The sequence below is a fragment of the Cornus florida genome, unplaced genomic scaffold (assembly GCF_030987335.1).
Source record: "Cornus florida cultivar Cherokee Brave unplaced genomic scaffold, ASM3098733v1 CherokeeBrave_3.0.0_Hap2_Chr07, whole genome shotgun sequence".
In the NCBI taxonomy this organism is placed as follows: domain Eukaryota; kingdom Viridiplantae; phylum Streptophyta; class Magnoliopsida; order Cornales; family Cornaceae; genus Cornus; species Cornus florida.
Window position 1 is genome coordinate 1,561,739 of NW_026775577.1, and position 18,800 is coordinate 1,580,538.

Consider the following 18,800-nt stretch of genomic DNA (forward strand, 5'->3'; position numbering starts at 1 on the left):
TATATATATATATATATATATATATATATATATATATATATATATATTATATATATAATGAAAAATATTAATGGAGAAAAACAAATTATAGATAGAGAAATAAAAAAGTGTAATTGTTTAATTGTCAATTTATTTAGTTTGTTAAAATAAAAAACACAAATGTGTAACTCAATAAGATATAATATGTATTAAAAAAGAGACCTTTATGTCTTTTTAATTATCGACATGTTAAATTCAATATACAATCTCAATTTTTTAATTAACGTTAAAGCTCCATTTGTTTCGATATAAAATATTTTTTTTAGAATATATTTTTATTTTTCAGGTAAAATATTCATTTATTTTTATTTTATCGATATTTGACAAAAGTTTACATAAAGTACTAGAGATTGGGGTGAGTCCATTCGATGGGCATATAAAACAACTTGTCGAAAATTGATGAATATATTATTTTTGTTAAATTCAAATTTTTTTTTTCATAAACATTTTACAACAATTGAACACTACGAAATAAAAAAATATTTTTTTATTTTTTAACAAATATTTTATGCCTAAACAAATGAACCTAAATTTAATATATATAATTTTAAATTTTAATTCTATGTACCAATGTACCAATGTACCACTACTCATTAATTAATGCTCCATAATAAGGCTACGAGTTCGCCCGCGCACGTTATAGGCACTCCCTCTCTTCATATTTCAAATTCTGAAGCGTGACTTTAACTTTTAACTCTCCGCTGGTCCCTCTCTAGAAAAGCCAAAATTTAAAAGAAAGGCCTTGTAAATTTTGAAAATTTCCATTTGTCCTCAAATTTCAGCGTCTTTTTGGAATTAAGTTATTTTGTAGAGAATTCTGTTAAAAAGTTAAACAAAACATTTGAAGCAAATTAAAATCAGAAACCAACCAGAAACACAGAGAACGACGAGAGTGGAAGCAAAATATAGATATATATATATATATAGAAAGAGAAGCAAAATAGGAAATCTAGACAGAGAGAATAGACGGGGATGACGATGGACAGAGAGAAGGAGAGAGAGATTGAGCTCGAGAGTGCAATGTACACTAACTGTTTGTTATTAGGGCTCGATCCGTCGATCATCGGTGTAGGAGCCAACAACGGTACCCCTCGGGTCGGACTCTTCCGCCATTCAAACCCTAAATTGGGCGAACAGCTTCTGTACTTCATCTTATCTTCTCTAAGAGGGCCAATTCAATCCGCAAAAGTACTCTCTCTTTCCCTCTTGTTCACTCTAGACATATATATATATATATATATATATGTAGATGTAAATGTCTATACATATTTTGATTTTGATTAACTTTCATTACATTCCGATCGGTTGTGTGTGTTTTTATTTTTATTTTTTTTATAACATAGTGAATTTTCAGGATTTCGATAAGGTTTGGCCAATTTTTGATTCTGCGCAATCACGTGACTTTCGGAAGGTAATTTAACGTTATTCTTATCAAATTAAATTATTGTATGTAGATATTTAGTCTGTTGATCAATAAACTGTTTTCGTTGCTCGATGTAATGTCGTTTTTTTTTTTTTTTTTAATTAGGTGGTTCAAGGTATTATAAGTGAGCTCGAATCACAGGGGGCGCTACCAAGGAGCAATTCAAGGGTTTCTTCGCTTGCCACATGTTGTGGACCAAGGTTGGATGGTGAAATAGGTTTTGTTTATGCTTGATTTGGTTCTGATCTAGTCTGAGTGCTTTTGTTTCCTCTTAATAATTTAAAACTATTTTTTTGAACTAGTATCAGTATGAGCTGTTCGTGTTTCTTTGAGTTGTATTAGATTTTGTTACTTGTATATCAGCATTAAGGGTTCTTTTCAGGGAGCTATATTGTTGACTTGATTAATTTTGGGCTGTGTTAAATGGGAAATGTGGACCACATGTTACTAGTGAAGTGAATGTGATGTTTCAACAAACTATTGTTGGTTTCCCTCCTCTTAGTTGGATGTGCTTCACCTAGAAATTAATGAAAGTGATTTTTTGCCGTTTGATTACTTACAGAGTGTAGTTATGTTAACATGACAAACGCTTTAAGGAAGCAGAATATGTGTCAAATGTATTCATTTTATTGTTGTTACATTGTGCTATGGATTCTCCATTAGCCATTAGGATGAGAGAGAATATTTAAATTCTTCCCATGAAAAGAAATGAAGTGAAATAAACCAGAAGAAACATCTGCCAAAGGGTAAAAGAGAGTAAGAGACTATTGGATTGAAGTCCCTGTAATTGATTTAGGATGGCTTGGATTAACAAGGAAGCAACCATCAGAGATAGGCCATCATGTGGACATACCTGGTGTTAGCTCTTAGGAAAGTTGATTATGCCTTGTTAGGTATGCCCATAATTGTATTTGGGGTCCATGTTTGACTGACTGACATGTTGACATACCTGGTGTTAGCTCTTAAGAAAGTTGATTGTGCCTTGTTAGGTCTGCCCATAATTGTATTTGGGGTCCATGTTTGACTGACTGACATGTTGACATACCTGGTGTTAGCTCTTAAGAAAGTTGATTGTGCCTTGTTAGGTCTGCCCATAATTGTATTTGGGGTCCATGTTTGACTGACTGACATGTTGGCTATTTAAGATCCCTTAGAGATTACATATGTGAGAGAGTGTATCTTATGGATCACTTGATAGTTACATAACTTACATTTGACTAAGAAATAGGGCAGTTTACTGGTGTGATTTCTATTAGTTATTTTTTCCCGTGTTTGAACTGTAAAATGACCAACCTTTATTGTGGTTTGCAAGACATTTACGGGTTTATACATTTGTCTCATCCATTTGTATTCTGGACTTAAAGATTCAGCTTCTCTTTCTTTCTCTCTCACTAAAAAAGATTGCATTTATCAAATTAGGTATAGTTGCAGACAGGATTGTTCCATAGTACCATAGTAACTACTGGCTAAATATGTACCATAGTAACAACCAGAAGAGGTATGCTCATATATGCTTTAATTGCTTTATTTAACAATGTATATAGAATCGATACCCTGTAAAGTGACAGTTTAAGACATTAGCTGAACTTCTGTCCTTCAGTAAAGGACATTTTTATATTATTTATTGTTTATTAATTTTCTTTTCTTTCACAAACACTTGAAGTCACAAGACAGTGGCACAAATTATCTAATGACTGTTGAGTATTTTAGGATATATTGGCCTGTGAAAATTTTGTCTTTGAAACTGTTCTTATTTCTGTTGCAAGTAAAAGCTTGCAGAATTGATCCCTGGTTATTTGCATTTGCAACTTAATTCTGCCACTGTCATGCACGCGCAAAACATTGCTGCAGTTTTATTTTTGTGTGTTTTTATAGTTAGATTTTGTTCACACACACACACACACACACACATATATATTGATAAGTAGGTTTCATCGAAATCCTTCTGGACGCAACTTAAAGTAACTCCCTCAGCATGCATTATGTGATGGCTGTTGCAGACATACTTGATGACAATAATAAGCTTCATATGTGAACTGCAGATTTGTTGAACTGTTGTGGCAACTTTCTTTGCATGCTTTGCGAGAAGTTCATAGACGAATGTTTGTAGCTGATGTGGCTTCTAACCCGCTGCCTGCTTCATTGACAGATGTAGCTTTCTCACATGCTGCTACACTACTTCCTGTAACAAAGGTCATTCTGATATTTAACCTCTTTTCACCTATGTTACAAGGACGTGGCATTGGCTTCATTGTTTGTCAAGAATTTGAGTTGTCTGACACCTTGACTTTTACAGAAACTGAAATTGGATGAAATATTGGTAATTCATGTAGTGCTGGTGATTGACATGGATAGGAGGTGTTTAACATGTGCTAAATAAATGTGAAATTGGGACTGTTCTTTAAGTGTCCCTTTCAATTAGTTTTCACCTATTGAAGAACTATTTTCAAGCAATTTGTTTTGCCTTTTGCAATTGATGTCATATTTTAAAAGTTTGAGTGAGATGACAACAATTAACTGTAGTAGTTCCCTTCATGCCTTGTCTCTGTGTCATAAGAACTTTACTCCTAGAAGAGAACACAATGTGTTTGCATGGATAGGCTTTAAGTCTCTTACTCACTAGTCAACTACATAGGTAGTGAATGCTTTGGGGACTTATTTTGATATACTGCGATTTGTTTGGAAGCTAATGTTGATCCAAAGTTGAGGTTTGGTTACCTTGGGCCATAATTGGAATGAATTGGTTCGTGAAACTAGAAGAAAGTTTGCACTTTACAGTATACTGCTCAGTAAGTGTTTGAGGAAAAAATTGTATAATTTTTGTTTTGTCTTGCATAGTGCTATATACATTTATGTATGGAAAATATGTTCATAACTTCCCATTTAGCATCATTTTTGAACCATTTTTACTCAACTTTCAGTGCTTCTGACTTAAATCTCCAATGGTAAGCAGGCTAGAATAGCACTTGAACGGAGGAAGTTTTTGAAAAATGCGGAGACTGCAGTCAATAGACAGGCTATTTGGTCAAGTTTGGCTCATGAAATGACTGCAGAGTTTCGCGGTCTTTGTGCTGAAGAGGTAGCAGGTTCACTTAATCACATTACTTTGAGGGCCTTACATTGATTGGATATCTTCTTTGGAGGGGCTTTTAGTTTTCCTTATCCTTTACTCTTGGTATTCCTGGATCTCAGGCTTATTTGCAGCAAGAGTTGGAAAAGTTACACGACTTGAGGAACAAAGTGAAGTTGGAAGGGGACCTGTGGGATGAATTTGTATCTAGCTCAAATCAGAATTCTCATTTAGTTCAACGAGCAACTCGCTTGTGGGACTCTTTATTAGCTCGTAGAAGTAAGTATACACATCTTATTGTTCTTTACAGAATTTTATTATATTTTGTGACCTTAATTTTATAAGATAAGGAATTTACTTTCATAAACCAGTCCATCAGTATCACGTATAAAGTTTCAGCAAGTTTGGAATGATGAATTTTCCAGCCCTAAAATTGTATGCCTTCAGCAATAGGATTTCTTTTTCCTCTAATATTCGAAACACACCATGTAAACCCTTTTCATGCTTAATAATCCTCTCATATTTACAATGGCGGAGGCAGATTATTAGTGTCTTTGCTCATTTGCTTTCTTTAAGAACTTTGTTACAAATGGATCACATGTGCACTGAAAGAACTTCTGATCTATCTTTCAGCTTTTCTTTTTATTTATTTATTTATGTTTTTGAAATGAAGTTGCATATTACGATCAATTGTGGGTAAAATAAAAATAATAAAAGTAAACATGCGTAGCTGTCCTTTTAGGCTAGAGAAGATTGGGCTTGTTTTGTTTGTTCATGCCCGAGTTGTTTGCCTGTGTCTATTTTAATGTGTAGTACACGTGGAAATAAGTTACAGCCTTATAGGTAGTCGATTTTATTTTAAAATGTAGCTTGTGGAGTGAAGAGATTCGTATAGAGGAAGAGAAAAAAAATGAAAGCAGGAAGAGACTCCATTAACTTATGGGTCTACCTATATTTTATTGAGTAATTATTGTTCTAAGACTTTGTGATCCCGTATCACCCTGCAGAATCTGATCTGTTATTAATGCCAAAGGACAATTGTATCATTGCTTCCCTCCTTGCCTGCCTCTCTCTCTATATTTCCATACTGCCTTTGGGAACTTGGTGTACTTGATTTATGAAAAAAAAAAAAAAAAAAGAATCAGAGAATATTTTTCTCATGCTGAGTATATTTTTATTAATTTTTATATCTAATAATTTGATATGATAGTGCAAGAATTGCTGTGGACCAGAAGACAAGTAAACCTCAGTACATAAGACATTTTCACTTTCTGTACCTATACCTGCTCTGTGAATTATCTTTTACGACTGTCAAGGTTTTGTAATTATTACTTTTGTTTATTTATTTATTTATTTTTGTTGAGTGAGTGTGTCTCTTCATGCTTCACTTACTTGCCTTGGGATAGTTGTTTCCAAATCAGGATGCTTCTTCTCCTTCCCGTCTGTAAACTTTTCTCATATTAGTCTAGCATTCGTATTCTACCTGTGTATTGCCTGTAATCCAAGAACGGAAGTATGTTTTCCTTTGCTAAACGTAATTGTTAGTTTACTACTAGGATGAATTATCATTGTGATAATGTTCCATCAATTTGATGCTAACTTCTCTTATTTCCATGGTACTCTGTTCATCTTGATATACTATTATGTGCAGGTCAGCATGAAGTTCTTGCTTCAGGGCCTATTGAGGACCTGATAGCTCATCGGGAGCATAGGTAACTTCCTGTCATTCTGGGTTTTTGCAGATGGCTTTTAACCAGATGCTTGTTGACGTGTAGAATATTACTTATTCAGGTACCGCATCTCTGGATCATCTTTGCTTGCAGCTATGGATCAAAGTTCTCAGTCCCGTTATACAGATATATTACCTGTCCAATCTGGCAATCTAGCTTCAGTGCATTTAGATGACAAAGGACAGATCGATGGATCATTTGTTAATGTAAATAGAGAAAAGAATAAGAATTATTTAGAGTTTTCTTCTCTACAAGTCAATGATGAAATCACCCGAGTGGATTATAGAAGTGGAAGAGTTCACCCCACTGTTGATATAGCAGAAATCCTCAGGCGTTGGACACATGCATTGCAACGTATTCATAAACATTCACTTCATCTGGTAATCTTTTCTTCTATGGAACTAGGTTATTTGTCAATTGCTTTTGTAGGACAATTCATTCTTGATGCATTGCTGCCTCTTTTTTGTTATACATGGCCTCCTATCAGGAAAACTCAATATTGCTCAATTCTGTGGCTTTTAAAAAATTTGACAATTTTTTGAATTTCTTAGAATGTAATGTAGACAGCTTAGCAATTATCGGGGAAAGAAAAAAAAAATTTAGACAACTTAGTGACAATTACTAGTTGTTTGTGCACTGGTGTAATCCCAATGTTGGATTTTGAACAGTATTGGAGTAGTTTCTTTTCTTATTATCTGATTATTCTAGACCTAGGTTGTCATTTATATTCAGCTTGATTGTTTTCCGTTGAAACTGAATATTACTTACCAATAATCTCATTGCTTACAAATTAGATGGCAATTGTGCAGAATGTAAATAGTTGTCGTAAGAGAGCACTTGTTGTTATTGTGATATCCTAATGTGTACTGTCACTTAATTGTATCAAGAAAAAGCTCCTAATCCCAGCCAGATGGGTTAAAATTTTCTATTGAACAATCTTCTTGTTTTTGTCCTTTCAACTGACCTTGATTTTCCAGTGAAGCATTTTTTTTTTCTTTTTTCTTTTTATTTTTTATGAATTGTTAAAGAGCAGTGAGCACCATTGGTAGTTTTTATTCCAAATGAAAACTTATAAGTTAGTGTTACAACAAACGCAGCGAACAAAGAAGCAATCACAAAACATGACAGAAAATAAACATGCCACACACAGAGAACATAAAGATTTACGTGGTTCGGCAAAGCCTACGTCCACGGTGAAGATCCGGCGAAAGAATTCACTATGCAAAAATCTGGAGATTATAAGACCCTAGCTCTCGCTCTCACTTTCTTCTCTGTGATTTTCAGTGTCTCTCAATGTGCCACTCCAAACCCTAAACTCCCTTATATATCTGGCTACATGAGAGTACTAAATAGGGTCCATGACCTGAAAGCAAAAAACCGGTCAAAACTTTTCCTCGGGGGTGCTGCCCCGAACCAACAACAGGTCACAACGTGACCCGGCACCAAATTTGGGCCACAACATCACAGTTAGGTTGTCTTACTATTATGGGTTTCTTGTAAAGAGCCATCATATGTTATTCACAATATCACAAATCTTTTTTTTTCCTGAATAATATCACAAATCTGTCTATAAACCTAACACCTTATATATCTCTTAACTGAAACTCTTGTAATACTCTAGAACTATCTAACAATCAGGTGGCAAAAAAAAAAAACTGTATGACAGTAAAATTGAGATCTCTTATGATTTTCCAATTATTCTGTTGTTTATTTCTCTCCGTATTCTTCTCTGGGATATAACAATGTGTTTATCATCTCCCTGGCAGTAACATGTTATTTTTGCAACAATTGTGTTGTAGGCAAAAGCCAATGATGGAGAGGGTCCAGACCTTCTACGAAGTGCACAGGAAGGTGGTACAAGTGGCCATGCTGAGTCATTAGAAGCCACTCTTGCCGAACATCAGCAACACCTAGCTAGCATACAGGTAAATGAATGATGCCTCTGATTTTCTAGTTCAAAAGGCTTAGCTTCTGACATTATTAATTTTCTGTTTCTTTTTTATGTTGGATTAACACTTGATACAATCTTGGGCATTTGCCTACATTCTTTTAGTTTTTTGTTTTTTGGCAAGTGGAATGAGTCATTGTTTATGATATTCATATTTAAGAATCTCTAAATATTTTGAGGTAGATGCATCCTATGTCGTGTACTATACAAATCATGAACTTTTTAAATCAACTGCTACTCTGAAATGGAACGAGAAACTGCATGATTTGTATTAGTTGTGCGCTCCATCCGAAGTAATTTTGAATAAATTTTATAAGTTGCTCACAATGAGTGGGGGATGTTAAGAAGTCAAATTCCAGTCTCTGATTGTGCTAAATACCTTTACAAAGGAATTTGGACAAAACCTATTTTTGGATCCAAAGAGATTTTGAATGCACTTAACCAAGCATATATTACTATTGAAATGGTTGAGTTTTGGCATAATTGGGAGTAAGAGAATATTGAATGTACTTACTTTATTTTCAAGGTAGAAATGAGGGAATAGTGGAAATTGATGGGCTAGAGGTACCCAGTTAGTTAATCTTAGCTGATTGGCCATTAGGAGGGTAATTGAAATTTGGTGGGGCCCACAAAACTAGTAGTGAGTCAAGTGTATTGGGGAAGTGGTACTACAGTGTATTGTAATTGACAGATGCTTTTTGAAAAATAAGATAGCTCCTTTTGCCATCATTCTTAATGTTATCAAACTTTGTGCTACTAATAAATTTATTTGTTAATGAGGATTTTAGTTAAGATGAGGATGTTGAGATGGATATTTGAAAAAACCATGAACAATGGATTTGCAGATAAACGCTTGTGTCGAGTTAGAGGTAGTTTTTCATTTTGCGACCAAGTCTTCTAAGATGGGTTAGATGTAACAGAGAGTAATGACAGAATGAGTAAGTGGAGCAATATGGTTAATGTTGATAGTGCTGCAAAGATTATAGGGGGGCTATACTGAATGTGATTTCAGGTTGTAATAAAATAATTTTGATTCTTACTCGTTCATATGTTATATCCATAATGTAGATAAGCAGAATGGTGAATCAGGATTTATGTAGTTGGGCTTGAACTTTTGGAACTACCTTTTGTTGAGTTGAGATTACCAATCACAGCATTATTCACTGGATACAGGTCTTTGGTAACATCTAGACTTTCCGAATCTCTTTATGCAAATTAAACTCTCTTTTCTGGTGAATGATCAGACTAGTCCTTCCTTTTATGTCCTCTACAAATTTCTCATTATTTGCTAAATGAAATGACAAAGTGCCAACCCATTCTCTCTTTTGAGTTAATTAACTACCTTATCGTTGGCAAAATAGCATTTTTTTGGGGTGCTGCAGAACTGGATTAGTTGCCAAGTTACTTTTCCTATGTTGAAGATTTTCCTCATACGGACATTGTTATATGCAGGTTCTCATCAATCAACTGAAAGAAGTTGCACCAGCAATACAAAATTCAATATCGGAGCTTACAGAGGAAGCAAACAGCTTTTCGTCCAATCTTCCTCCAATTAACAATCATGATGGCAGATTGATCTCACCTATCCAAGCACAGAGCAGTGGGAGGACTTTGGTAATTATAATGTGAATTACATACTTTGTTGAAAATATTACTCCTATGATTTGTCCAGCCTTAATTTTATCTACTGAACTTAATGATCTTGAATTGTACAGGAAAGTAGCACTGATGAGGTTGCAGATGTAACTTCGAGAATGTCTAATGTTCAGCTTGAGAAAATTTCAGCCAGTCCTCCTGCCTTAAAACTCCCTCCTTTATTTAGTTTGACACCAAATTCTTCTGGGAAAGGTGGGAGCATGCAAAAGCGACACATGTTAACTCAGGCCAACCAAATAGAAAATATGTTAGAGAGAGAGTCGCTGGACCAGCCCATGTCAAACAACCACATGGATAATCCACAAGGTGTGCAGTATTCTACTTCGTCCATTTTGGCTTTCTGAATGTGCAACCCATGGGCTTGTTTAAGTTGTTTTGTGTTTCAGTCTGGGGGAGTATTCTAGGAGTTCTAATTTTTTATTTTGTTTTTCAATGCTTCCACAGAAAATGACAATTCTTATGTCCAGAACTTAAAGAGATCTGTTAGAGAAGCGGCTCTGTCAATGCAATCCTGCAACTTGGAATCATCTGAAGACAGTCACTCTGATGACAGCTCTGATCACTTCTTTGTTCCACTTTCTGCAAATGGGTTTTCTCGTCTTGGGCCAGAAAAGAAACTGGCAGCAAGGAGTAAACGGTTGTTCGTTTCTCGAGTGGACCCTTCCTTGCCTGACAATCGTGCTGCAGGTGGTCATGTTGGGAGCAAGTATGATGAAGTATCAAACGTCTTAAATGATTTGGGTTCACGTCATGACTATGATCAAGTAAATGGTTCTCTCTCAGCTTTTGGTTCAGATAGTGCAGTTTCTGATGCACACAGTTCATTTTATGACACGGAGGAAGCTCGGGATCAAGTTTTCTCACCTCCCTTGCTGACGGATACTTCACTCTTGGCAGATTCTTACGAGGACTTGCTTGGTATGTTCGCGTTTTCACAATCTATTTTCCTGTGGTGTACATGCACTATTACAGATTTTTAATCGCAGTGAATCAAGTACCCATTACATCTTTACTCTAGTGAGTTGCCATTCTCCCCAGTGAAAGAAAAAGAAAAAGAAAAAGAGGATCCAAGAGAAAGAGAGAGAGAGAGAAAGAGAGAATGCACTTAGTATTTTGTTTGTGTTCCCCCCCACCGGGGTGCGGGGTGATAGAATGCTTCTTTTTGTCCTACTTTGATTGATACACAGTTGGCTGAAAGGTACCATCAGCTAACTTTTTTTTTTTTTAATTGCATTTTTTTTTTTTAATTCCGTTTCATTTTCTTGCAGCACCATTGTCGGAAACTGAAACTGCCTTGATGGACCATTGAAATCATAGTCTTGGCTATTTTAGCTCGTGTTCTCCAGGAGATGATGATTCAGTGGCTGTAACAATTCTGTTTTCATTCTTCAACTGGGATTTACTTATGCCAAGTTATTGTTTTGCACGGCCTGGTGCTCGTACAGTTCCCATATTCCTTCTCCCTGCCTTGTATACTTTCGCAATTTTCTCTACCGCACGTTTGGGATCGAACTTTCTTGCGTGGATGGTAGAATGAATGTATGGCACGTTGCTATACATGCTTGAAAGATGCCCTGAAAATGAAGCAGTCGCCATATGAAAACTCCATCCTGGGTCTTAGAGGTGACAAGCCACTTCCCCTTGATACCATGCCTGGTCTGCTCAGATACATTCCCGGTATTTTCTTCCATGAATGAGAAAGAAACAGGAGGAAGTAAAAGTGCTTGCAGATCTTTCACTTCCAATTTATTACTGGCAGGCAATGAGCTTCAATCGTTGAAGTAAGCTCTGTTATTTAACTGCCAAAATTCATCGTTGATTGACTAATTAAAATGTATTTGATTGATGTATCACATGTGTTTTTTTATCATGTCTATTGCAGTTAATATGAAAAGGGAGACTGATAATCTTGGTTATTGAGATTTTCTATTATATAATTTTTTTGATACGGCTGTCTTTGAAATTTTAACAATTCTATGTGACCTAGAAGAGGAAAAGAAAATTACAAAATTGGTTTTGTAAATGGTACCCATTTTTTGGGTCCTGTTTGAGGAGTTGCAGAAGGAACCTTACAATTGGCAATTCAATTCCGAACTGTTGTACATTTCATGTTTTCAATTGTTTTAGGCTTTTAGTATTTATATTCCATCTCATTCAATAATTGACATTGGTGTCTGTTGTTAGAGTTTTACTCTTTTTTTTTTATTTTTTTATTTTTTTATCTCTCAATTCTTGGAACCGTACAGACAGTTCGAATGCCAAGGAAGCAATATCTAATTTATTTTGTCCTTCATGCGCTACACAATAATCATTTTATCAAAGTTGTTTGGCAACTACAATTGTTTTGTGCTTCTACTTTGATCTGAAATAAAAACAATATTTTTGCTTTAAAGTGTGTTCAACACTATTTCAAAACTTATCTGGTAAAGTAAATTTGTTATAATTTTTAGAAACAAAAATATGAAAGCATGTTTGGTAAAAAGTGTTATAAATTTAAAAATTTGAATGATATGAACAGTGTTTTGTTATATTGCGAAAGTAAACAAAAACATCATTTTGATGCTTTCGATGTTGACCTTAATTTTAAAAGTGCTTCGATACTATTTAAATGACAACAAACATTACCAAACATATTTCTTGTAACACTAATCAAAAGCATTATTTAAAAGGGCCTAATTAGTGTGCTTCTGATACTAGTCCAGGTTCTGATTCCCATTCCAATCAATTGTTAGTTGCCATTTCGTGTGCTTGTGTGTCAACTAAAGTATGAAGCGTTTCTCCTTTGTTAATTTCGTCTATCGGCTGGAAGCACTATCGGAATACGTTCGAAGCTTTAATTTCAAAATAAAAATAATAATAATAATAAATAAATAAATGTGTTTGTTGACTGAAATACTATATTCAGACAAATGACATTCTTAATAAGGTGGATTTGTTGCATTTTTTCTCTCTGCTTTATGGATTTATAGCGAACCTTCTTGGTTTCCGTATGCGTCCCAAAATCAAAATTTAGCGCCCTTTCACCGTCCTTGCTGTCCCGAAGGGTCACGATTTTTGTAAACCTTCTTCTTAATGTTTATATGCAAAAATACAATATCTACACGAACTAATAAGAGCTATTAAAATAATAATAAAAATAATTCTCAACCAAAAATAAAAGAAACACCTACAATAATTAGCCTTGGACAATTTATTTGTAAAAATACATATATCTATAACCAAAAACGAATCACGGGTCAAGTTCTAATTTCAACATTTGACAATAAAAGTGCGCAAACTTCGAGTCAATTTTAAAATGACACCACAATCATATTATTACTACTATTACACAAATGTAATGAAGTCTACCGCGCTCAAGTTAATATATATATATATATATTAGGAAAAGGCATGTACGATGCACGTGTTGAATATTTTGTAAATAATGTGATAGAGTTTTATAAAAAATAAAACAGTCAATTTGTGGTAGATTTTATAAAAATTATTTTATTTTCATTAAATATATTATTGTTTAATTATATTTTTTTTATTAAAAAAACTCATAATAAATAGATAAATAGGTAATATGTGTTAGAATTTTATAGAAACTCTTTTAAAAACGCTTTTTATATCAATTTATAAATATTTTTTTATATTAATAATTCTTGTCTAATTAGATTTCAATAAATAAATAAATAAGTAATTTGTGTTAGAGTTTTTATATAAAATCTTAAAATATATCTTTGTCTAATGTATTATAATTTTATTGAAAATAAAATAGGTAATTTGTGATAGAGTTTTTCTAGTCTAATTAGATTTTCTTTTATTAAAAAACTTATAATAAATAAATAAATAACTAATTTGTATTAGAGTTTAATAGAAACTCTGTTAAAAACTTTTTTTATATCAATTAATAAATATTTTTAAAATTTAATAATTCTTGTCAAATTAGATTAGTTTTTATTATAAAAAAAAAAAAAAAAAAAACTCATAATAAAAAGTAGTTTGTAATAGAGTTTTAGAAAAATTATTTTATTTTTTATATCAATTAATTTTTTTTTTTATATTAATAATTCTTGTCTAATTAGAATTTATTTTATCAAAAAACTTATAATAAATAAATAAATAGGTAATTTGTGTTAGAGTTTAATATAAACTCTTTTAAAAATTCTTTTTATATCAATTAATAAATATTTTTATTGTAATAAATTGGTAATTTGTGTTAGAGTTTTTTATAGAAACTCTTTTGGACCTCTTTTGATATCAATTAATAAATAATTTATTATATTAGTAATACTTGTCTAATCAGATTTTCTTTTATTAAAAAACTCAAAATAAATAGATAAATAGGTAATTTGTGTTAGACTTTTATAGAAACTCTTTATTATGTAGATTTTAGTATTTATATATTTTTTATATAAATAAATAAATACTGAAACTCCTTGCACATCTAATAATAGTATAGATAAAAACTCTTAAAATTACCTATTTATCTATTTATTATGAGTTTTTTTTTTTATATCAATTAATAAATAATTTTTAATATTAACAATACTTGTCTAATTAGATTTCCTTTTATTAAAAAACTCATAATAAATAGATAATTTGTGTTAGAGTTTTACATAAACTCTTTAAATATTCTTTGTCTAGTGTGATAGAGTTATATTGAAAATAAAATAGGTAATTTGTGATTGAGTTTTATGGAAATTATTTTGTTTTCTTTAAATATATCCTTGTCTAATTAGATTTAATTTTATTAACAAACTCATAATAAAAGCTAATTTGTGGTAGAGTTTTAGAAAAATTATTTTGTTTTATATATCAATTAATAAATATTTTTTTATATTAATAATTATTGTCTATTTAGATTTTTTTATTAAAAAATTCATAATAATAAATAGATAAATAGGTTAGTTTAAATTTTATTATTTAGATTTTAGTTTTTTAAATATTATATATATAAATAAATAAATACTTAAATACTGAAACTCTTTGCACATCTAATAATAGTATAGATAAAAACACTTTTTATATCAATTAATAAATATTTTTTTATATAAATAAATAAATACTGAAATTCTTTGGCAAAGTTCTTGTATTTTATTCTAAAATTCTGGATTTTTAGAATTTTCAATTTCTATACCCCTTCCTCCTTCCTTCATGCCTCTATTTATAGGCTTCGTAGATTAGTAGGATGATGACATGTGTCTTTTTCTGATAATTACATAATCATAACTTGACCGGGCCAGTTATATTATGATAATTATTTATAAAAAATAAGTATTCTTTTTATATTGAACTAAAAATAAGAGTTGTATATAGAATGTGATTGATTTTATTAAGTAATTTTTAGAATTTTATAAAAACTATTTTTACAAAAACTATTTTTATATCAATTATTAAATATTATTTTTATATAAATAAATAAATACTGAAATACTGAAACACGTTGCATTATTTTATTAAGTAATTTTTAATTAATACATATTTTTAAGTTTAATAATTCTTGTCTAATTGGATTTACTTTTAATAAAAAAAACTCATAATAAATAGATAAATAAGTAATTTGTGTTAGAGTTTTATAATATCTCTTTTAAAACCTCTTTTTATATCAATTAAAAAATAATTTTTATATTAATAATATTTGTCTAATTAGATTTCTTTTTATTAAAAAAACTCATAATAAATAGATAAATAAGTAATTTTTGTTAGAGTTTTATAGAAACTCTTTAAATATATCTTTGTGTAATGTGATAGAGTTTTATTAAAAATAAAATAGGTAATTTGTGATGGGATTTTATAGAAATTATTTTATTTTCTTTAAATATATCCTTGTGTAATTAGATTTAATTTTATTAAGAAACTCATAATAAAAGCTAATTTTGTGGTTGAGTTTTAGAAAAATAATTTTGTTTTACATATCAATTAATAAATATTTTTTATATTAGTAATTATTGTCTAATTAGATTTTCTTTTATTAAAAAATTCATAATAATAAATAGATAAATAGATTAATTTAAATTTTATTATGTAGATTTTAGTGTTTTAAATATATATTTTTTATATAAATAAATAAATACTTAAATACTGAAACTCTTTGCACATCTAATAATAGTATAGATAAAAGCTCTTTTTATATCAATTAATAAATATTTTTATATATAAATAAATAAATACTGAAATATTGAAACTCTTTGGCAGAGTTTCCGTATTTTACTATGGAATTCTAGATTTCTAGACACAGATGGAAGAGGATATGCCCCAGGGCCACCTTATTGTGAACTACCAGTTCGTGAACTGTGGCGATTGATTATTTGTTACAAAAAAATAAATAAATAAATCAAGCAATACTCAATTGCTATTGGTGTTCAAAGTTACCAAATATCTAAATTTGCAAAACAAATCAATGCCTAAGAGCGTGTTGAATAATAAAACACCATGAATTATGAGTTCAAGTTATTATGAATATTGCAGGGTTCTATGTCATCTTATAATGAGTAGTCATTGTTAAAATCCTCTAAGTTTTTTTTTTTTTTTTTTTAAATCCTCAATGATTTTATTTATTAATTTTATTTTAAATCCTTAAAGTTTATTTTTTATTTTTTTATTCACTTGACTTTTGTGAAGCAGCAAGAATTATCTATATTTCAGAACTAAAACAAAAGAATCACGCTATTTTTAGAGTCACAGACTCACAGTCATTCCAATAAGCATACCGAATAATTTGATAGCCATTTAATGCATTAGGGAGGGACACCAAATGAGTCCTACATAAATGCCTCAAATGACTACCAACTATTTGGTCTCTTATTTTGGTTGATTGTTTTTCACTACAACAATCATTTTCCAAAACTAAAGCATGAGAAATTATTATTTTTACAAAAACTATTTTTATATCAATTAATAAATATTTTTTTATATAAATAAAAGAATACTGAAATACAGAAACACTTTGCACGATTTTATTAGGTAATTTTTAATTAATAAATATTTTTTATTTTAATAATTGTTGTCTAATTAAATTTACTTTTATTAAAAAAATTCATAATAAATAGATAAATAGGTAATTTGTACTTAAATACTGAAACCCTTTGCACATCTAATAATAGTATTATATCAATTAATAAATATTTTTTTATATAAATAAATAAATACTGAAACTCTTTGGCAGAATTTCTATATTTTACTCTGAAATTTTGAATTTCTAGAATTCTGAATTTCTGTACCCTTTCTTTTGTCTTCCATGACTCTATTTATAGACTTCTTGGATTAATAGGATTAATATATTTGTACTTAAATACTGAATTTATTATAATTACATATAATATAATTTAGGTTATATTGTGATAATTATCCATAAAAAATAAATATTCTTTTTATATTGAACTAAAAATTAGAGTTTTATATAGAATGTGATTGATTTTATTAGGTAATTTTTAGAATCTTATAGAAACTATTTTTACAAAAATTATTTTTATATCAATTAATAAATATTTTTTTATATAAATAAATAAATACTGAAACACTTTGCATGATTTTATTAGGTAATTTTCAATTAATAAATATTTTTTATTTTAATAATTCTTGTCTAATTAAATTTACTTTTATTCTTGTCTAATTAAATTTACTTTTAAATATATCCTTGTCTAATTAGATTTAATTTTACTAAGAAACTCATTATAAAGGCTAATTTATATGGTAGAGTTTTAGAAAAATTATTTTGTTTTATATATCAATTAATAAATATTTTTATATTCACAATTCTTGTCTAATTAGATTTTCTTTTATTAAAAAATTTATAATAATAAATAGATAAATAAGTTAATTTATGGACCATTTGGTTAAGCGCAATTGATTATAGATTGAATTTTAATTTTATTAGGTAATTTTGAGTTTTATAGAATTTATATCGTAGGATATAATAATTAATGAGAGCTCTTTATTGTGAATTAAACTCTTTTTATATTTTGTTAATTTGAATTTATATCAATTAATAAATAAATACTGAAACTCTTTGCACAAAGGCCGAGAAAGTAGTACTACGCTTGATCTTAGCCAAAAGACCAAGAAAAATTAGCCAAAAGGCCGACCCAAAAATATTTAGTATTACACTTGATCTTAGTTAAAAGGCCGAGAAGGTGTAATTATTATTTCTTTAACTCTATAGTTTTATAAGAGGCTTTCATTAATCTTTTTTACTTAAAATCAATGTTGGACTTTGTAATTTGAATAAAACTCTTTTTATATTTTGTTAATTTGAATTAATTTTAATTTTATTAAGTAATTTTAAATGTTATAAAATTTATATTAATTAATAAATAAATATTAAAATACAAAAATATGAAACAATAAAACACTTTACAAATTTAATAATAATATAGATATATATATTCACACACAAATATACAGGGCAAAAAGATTGAGAGCAAACTTTGTTCAAGACAAAAATAACCCCAATAAAGTCCGCTACCTCATAAAAAAAAATTGGACATTCGTGTAATTTAGTCTTACTTCCCGCATCTTGTATCAAACTTGAACCTCGCCGTCGACGGAAGAGAACAACCTTAACCTCGCCGCGGCCAGAAGAGACCAACCGGAACCTCGCCGCCTCCTAGCGTTCCAAGCTGTTGCTACACTACCCTCTCTTTGGTTTCGGCGACTACAGCTACTGAAATGGGGGCTTTTAAGAGCTTCACAAACCTCTTCCTGGCCCAAAGGGCAAGCATATGATCCAGCCGGAATCCATGGATTTAGGACGCAGTCGGGTCGGACTTCATGGATTTTGTCAATAGTCGGTCTCACGTTTTGTTCACACACGGTATCGCATCTATTGGGAACGATGAAAGGCCGCGAAAAAAAAAAAAAAAAATTAAAAAAATTTAATTCACAGAGGCTTCCTAACGGTATCGCGTTTACAATAACAGAAACAACGTGCTCACTGAACTTCCAAATTGG

At 30.6% G+C, this 18,800-nt stretch overlaps 1 protein-coding gene across 3 annotated transcripts; it reads left to right on the plus strand.

The window, feature by feature from the left end:
• The first annotated feature begins 838 nt into the window (after window positions 1-838).
• Window positions 839-11,786, plus strand: LOC132315686 (AUGMIN subunit 6-like). 3 transcript variants are annotated; one of them, XR_009483763.1, is made up of 14 exons: window positions 839-1,227; window positions 1,394-1,450; window positions 1,568-1,662; window positions 3,505-3,655; window positions 4,416-4,541; window positions 4,655-4,811; window positions 6,184-6,244; window positions 6,324-6,642; window positions 8,062-8,187; window positions 9,663-9,824; window positions 9,926-10,172; window positions 10,311-10,784; window positions 11,135-11,647; window positions 11,749-11,786. XR_009483763.1 is itself a non-coding variant. In XM_059814032.1 (13 exons), exons 1-13 carry the CDS (start codon window positions 1,012-1,014, stop codon window positions 11,173-11,175), a joined length of 2,232 nt encoding a protein of 743 aa, XP_059670015.1. In that variant the 5' UTR covers window positions 839-1,011; the 3' UTR covers window positions 11,176-11,786. The 3 variants fall into 3 exon arrangements, 2 of the variants coding, with proteins under 2 accessions (XP_059670015.1, XP_059670016.1); XM_059814032.1 differs by having other exon boundaries at window positions 11,135-11,786; XM_059814033.1 differs by lacking the exons at window positions 839-1,227; window positions 1,394-1,450; window positions 1,568-1,662 and adding an exon at window positions 2,494-2,960 and having other exon boundaries at window positions 11,135-11,786.
• Window positions 11,787-18,800: the final 7,014 nt, after the last annotated feature.